The sequence below is a fragment of the Gadus macrocephalus genome, chromosome 2, assembly GCF_031168955.1.
Source record: "Gadus macrocephalus chromosome 2, ASM3116895v1".
NCBI lineage: Eukaryota > Metazoa > Chordata > Actinopteri > Gadiformes > Gadidae > Gadus > Gadus macrocephalus.
Window position 1 is genome coordinate 14,718,750 of NC_082383.1, and position 4,509 is coordinate 14,723,258.

A 4,509-nucleotide genomic window follows, 5' to 3' on the forward strand; every position below is an offset into this window, starting at 1 on the left:
TGTGTGTGTGTGTGTGTGTGTGTGTGTGTGTGAGAGAGAGAAACCCTTCCTGTAGTGGCAGGAAGGGTGACAACGCGCGTCGTAAATTATAGGTCTATTTATTTATTCCTTCTTAGTCAATATAACATAGATGTCCCTATCGCATTCACGCGGTTGAAAAATTGTTTGCCACTTCCGCCCCACATGGTCATAGGTAACCCATCAATACATCAAGTCAGAACGTCTGACGTCCCACTCCATTGGCCAGACAGATTGCGGCAGTCAAGCCGTTTTCCCATAGAATTACGTCATTTCTAAACCATAATTCACCATACTATTAAACCATGTTTCATAAACTTAAATATTATAATTATTTCAACAGTGTTATCAATCTTAATCACTTAATTTGCAACATAAATGTCAAATGGTTCCAACACTCCGGCCCCTAATTGGCCATAATAAGGCAATTCATAACAAGATATTCATGGGAGCCACACAGTTCAAAAGTCCATTGCAATATTATTCATGTTTCACATTTCTTTTTTTTTCACATATTTGTTTCAATAGTTCATGAAAAGTCCAGCCAGAAAAGGCTTTCTTCTTTCAAAAATATTACCCCTATATAAAATCAAGGGGAATTCAGAGTCCTTTCTCAAAAAATATTCCAATAGTCCTTTCGATAGTCCATTCAATAGTCCTTTCGATAGTCCATTCAATAGTCCTTTCGATAGTCTATTTCAAAATCATATAATTTCACATTAATACATTTAATTTAACCTTACTTTTTTCCATAAACATCAACAGGTAAGTATCCAACAAATTCATATGTATTCTTTGCTCATTCAAAAGTGAAATATACTAGAAAAGGATTTCAGTATTTTATCAAAATAAATGTTATGTTTGTTAGCAGTGTAGTGTGATGTGTGTCAGTGTGTAAGTCAGTCAGTCGGGTCAGTAAGATGGTCAGTCAGGACATGTCTTTGAGAAGACACAGCTTGGTAATAGGTCTTTCCAAGATGTTTGTCTGAGTTTTTACTTTGACACGACGTACAAAACCCTTTGTGTCTGGAAAGGTTTCCATGATACGTCCCATAGGCCAGGAGTTTCGTGGAGAGGTCTCATCTATGATCAGTACTATGTCTCCAGGTTTCAGATTTCTTTTGACCTCATTCCATTTTTGTCTCTCCTGCATTAGCGGGAGATACTCCCGTGTCCATCTTTTCCAGAAGAGGTCTGAAAGGTACTGAACCTGTTTCCACCTTCTTCTAGAGTAGCTATCCTGCTTGGAAAAGAGCCCGGGTGGGAGAATGGGTTTTCCTTTCAAGAGCAGAAGGTGGTTTGGAGTTAGGGGTTCAGGATCTTTGGAGTCTCCAGATGTTACTGTAATGGGACGGGCATTGAGAACTGCCTTCACTTCGCACAAGGCAGTTTGAAGACATTCGTCATTCAGGGTCTGTTCCTTTGTGATGGAGTAAAGGATTTTTTTTATGATTCGAATGAGACGTTCCCACACGCCTCCGTGGTGGGAACCATAAGGCGGGTTGAAACTCCATTTGATGCCTTTTTTATTCATTGAATCCTGTATTTTATTCATGTTCAGGTGAGCAAGTGCTTCTTTTAATTCTCGCTCTGCGCCCACGAAATTTGTTCCGTTGTCTGAAACTATTTCTTTGATTTGACCACGCTGAGATACATGAATCTGTATCCATGGAGTAAGCCATCTCCAAGTGTACAGCCCTACTGGCAAGACATGTAAACAAGGCTCCGTATCTCTTCACCCGGCTACGGCCACTCTTGACTTCTATGGGCCCGAAATAGTCCAAGCCAGTGTGAGTGAACGGGGGGAGATCTGGTGTTATGCGTATGAGCGGTAAATCAGCCATTTTCTGTGTCATAGCACTGCCATGCCATCGTCTGCAGAGTGTGCAATAGCGGGTTATTTTCCTTGTAGCCTGATGGGCTTTGGGAATCCAATATTTTGTTCTTAGCTTAGAAAGCATCTGATTTTTTCCATAATGACCAACCAGATGGTGGGTGTGGTTCAGAAGAAGTTTTGAGAAGTGGTCTACATTAGACAGAATAGCCGGGTGTTTGAAGTCCTCCGGCATAGCCAATTTACTTAATCTACCTCCCACTCTCAGTATTCCATCACTAAGAATGGGATCCAACTTGTAAATCTGCTGCTCCTTCTTACAGCTTGGCCTGCCCTTAAGGCATTCACTTCATCCCTGAAGGCTTTCTGTTGAACATAAGCAACAAGTGATTCCTCAGCTTCTGTAAAATCCTGCACGGACAGTTGCTGGTCAGATAGCTGCTTGTCCTACACATTCTGATTTAACTGATGCACTGTGTGAGGTACCTGCTTTTTTCAATTGGATCAAGTGTCTCAGAGTCCCTTTGAACTTCAAAAGCCATGCCGTAGATCTGATGAGTTTGTCCCATGATGAGAAGGATTCGATGAAGCGAGTCAGAGGGTCTTCGTGGACTGTTGTTGCGAAGGCCACAACAGTTTTCTTTACCTCTGAGTCACTGTCCGAAAGTACCAGTGGTTGAGTGGAAAGTTTCGGCCAGTCAGCTTCGCATTTGGCCAGAAAGTCTGGACCGTTAAGCCAACATCTTTCTTTCAGAAAAGCATCAGCTCGCATTCCCCTAGACGCATTGTCTGCTGGGTTGAGATCAGTCTTAATGTGACGCCACTGAGATTTCTGTGTCAGGTCACGTATCACGGATACTCGGTTAGCCACAAAGGTCTTGAATCTCTGAGTGTCACTCAGAATGTACTTCAGGACAGAAGTACTATCAGTCCAGAAGAAGGAGTCTGAGATCTGAAGCCCCAGTTCTTTCCTGAGCATATTGTCAATACGTGCGGCCAAAACCGCTGCGGTGAGCTCCATTCTGGGGATTGTGACCACTTTCAGGGGTGCAACCCTTGCTTTTCCCATCACTAACGAAATGTGAGGAGGTTTGCTGCCGCTGGTAAATCTTATGTAGCTGACAGTCCCATAGCCACTTTCACTGGCATCGCAGAAGTGGTGTAATTGGGGGTCAGTGACATCAAAATCCACGGGTTTGTAGCATCTTTCAATTCTGAAGTCGGAAATCCCATGAAGATCTTTCTGCCACTCGCTCCATTTTGACGCAAGGGCAGGTGGGATTTCCCCATCCCATCCGCAGTTGATCTTACACAGCTCCTGCTGTATCAGTTTCCCTGTGAGCATAACTGGCGATAAGAATCCCAGAGGATCGTAAACAGAATTGAGCACAGACAAGATTCCCCTTCGACTAACTGGTTGTTGTTTCGGAGTGATGTCAAAGAAGAATGTATCGGACTCAACATCCCACCGCATGCCAAGTGCTCTCTCTACAGGAAGCTCGTCTTTCTCAAGGTCAATGTTCTTTACTTCTTTTGCCTTTTCCTCTACAGGTAAAGATGCAAGGACAGAACGGCTGTTGCTGGTCCATTTGGTAAGTTTAAATCCTCCAGTTGCACATATTTTCTTTAAGTTCTGAACCAGACTAATTGCTTGGTTTTCATCTGGAACTGATTTAACACAGTCATCCACATAGAAATTGTGACGAATTGTGTTCAGTGCTGAGCTATCAGCTTTCCCTTCATTATCCTCAGCTGTCTGCTTGAGGGCAAAATTTGCACAGCTGGGAGATGAAACTGCACCGAATAGATGCACAGTCATTCGAAATTCCCTCAGTCCTTGAGTAGTGTCGCCACCTGGCCACCACAAGAACCTCAGAAAGTCCACATCCGTTGCAGGAATCTTCACTTGGTGGAACATTCCTTCGATGTCGCCCATCACAGCTACTGGTTCCTGTCTGAACTTCAGAAGTACACCTAGCAAGGTGTTTGTAAGGTCTGGGCCTTGCAATAACTGAGTTTAAAGAGGTACCTCTGTAGGCCGAAGTACAGTCGAAGACCACCCGGATTGTTTTTTTACGTTTGTGGTACACTCCGTGGTGGGGAATGTACCAGAGTCTCCCATCAGTCCGGTGGAGCTGTTCTTCGGGTACCATCTCTGCATGTCCTTTCGATAAGACATCGTTCATGAAGCACACGTAATCCTTTTTAAATGACTCATCATTCTCGAGTCTTTTCTTAAAGGCACCCAGTGCAACTTTATGTAAACATTCAATGAAAAATAAACATTCAATTACTAGTCTTTTTTACACGTAGTAAGTTTCAATAACTCCATACCATTACATATCGACATTCAAGGAGCAAAGATGAGACGTCGTTGTGTGGTGAGAACTGATAGAAAATCGTAAACAACAACAATCGCCGGTGGGGAGAAGCCATTTTTCCATTGACTGGAAGCCTGCTTTATTTATTGTAGGTTACAAAAAATAAAGAAAATGGCGGCATTGTTGTTATCGATTTTGTATCAGTTCTCACCACACAACGACGTCTCATCTTTGCTGCATAAATGTCGGTATGTAATGGTATGGAGTTATTGAAACTTACTACGTGTAAAAAAGACGAGAAATTGAATGTTTATTTTTAAGCCTCGAAAGTTGCAC

The 4,509-nt window shown here is 42.8% G+C and overlaps 1 protein-coding gene across 1 annotated transcript; it reads right to left on the minus strand.

Moving 5' to 3' along the window:
• Positions 1 to 2,170: 2,170 nt before the first annotated feature.
• Positions 2,171 to 3,760, minus strand: LOC132474063 (uncharacterized). The gene has a single exon (XM_060074486.1). It carries the CDS (start codon positions 3,669 to 3,671, stop codon positions 2,283 to 2,285), a length of 1,389 nt encoding a protein of 462 aa, XP_059930469.1. The 5' UTR covers positions 3,672 to 3,760; the 3' UTR covers positions 2,171 to 2,282.
• Positions 3,761 to 4,509: the final 749 nt, after the last annotated feature.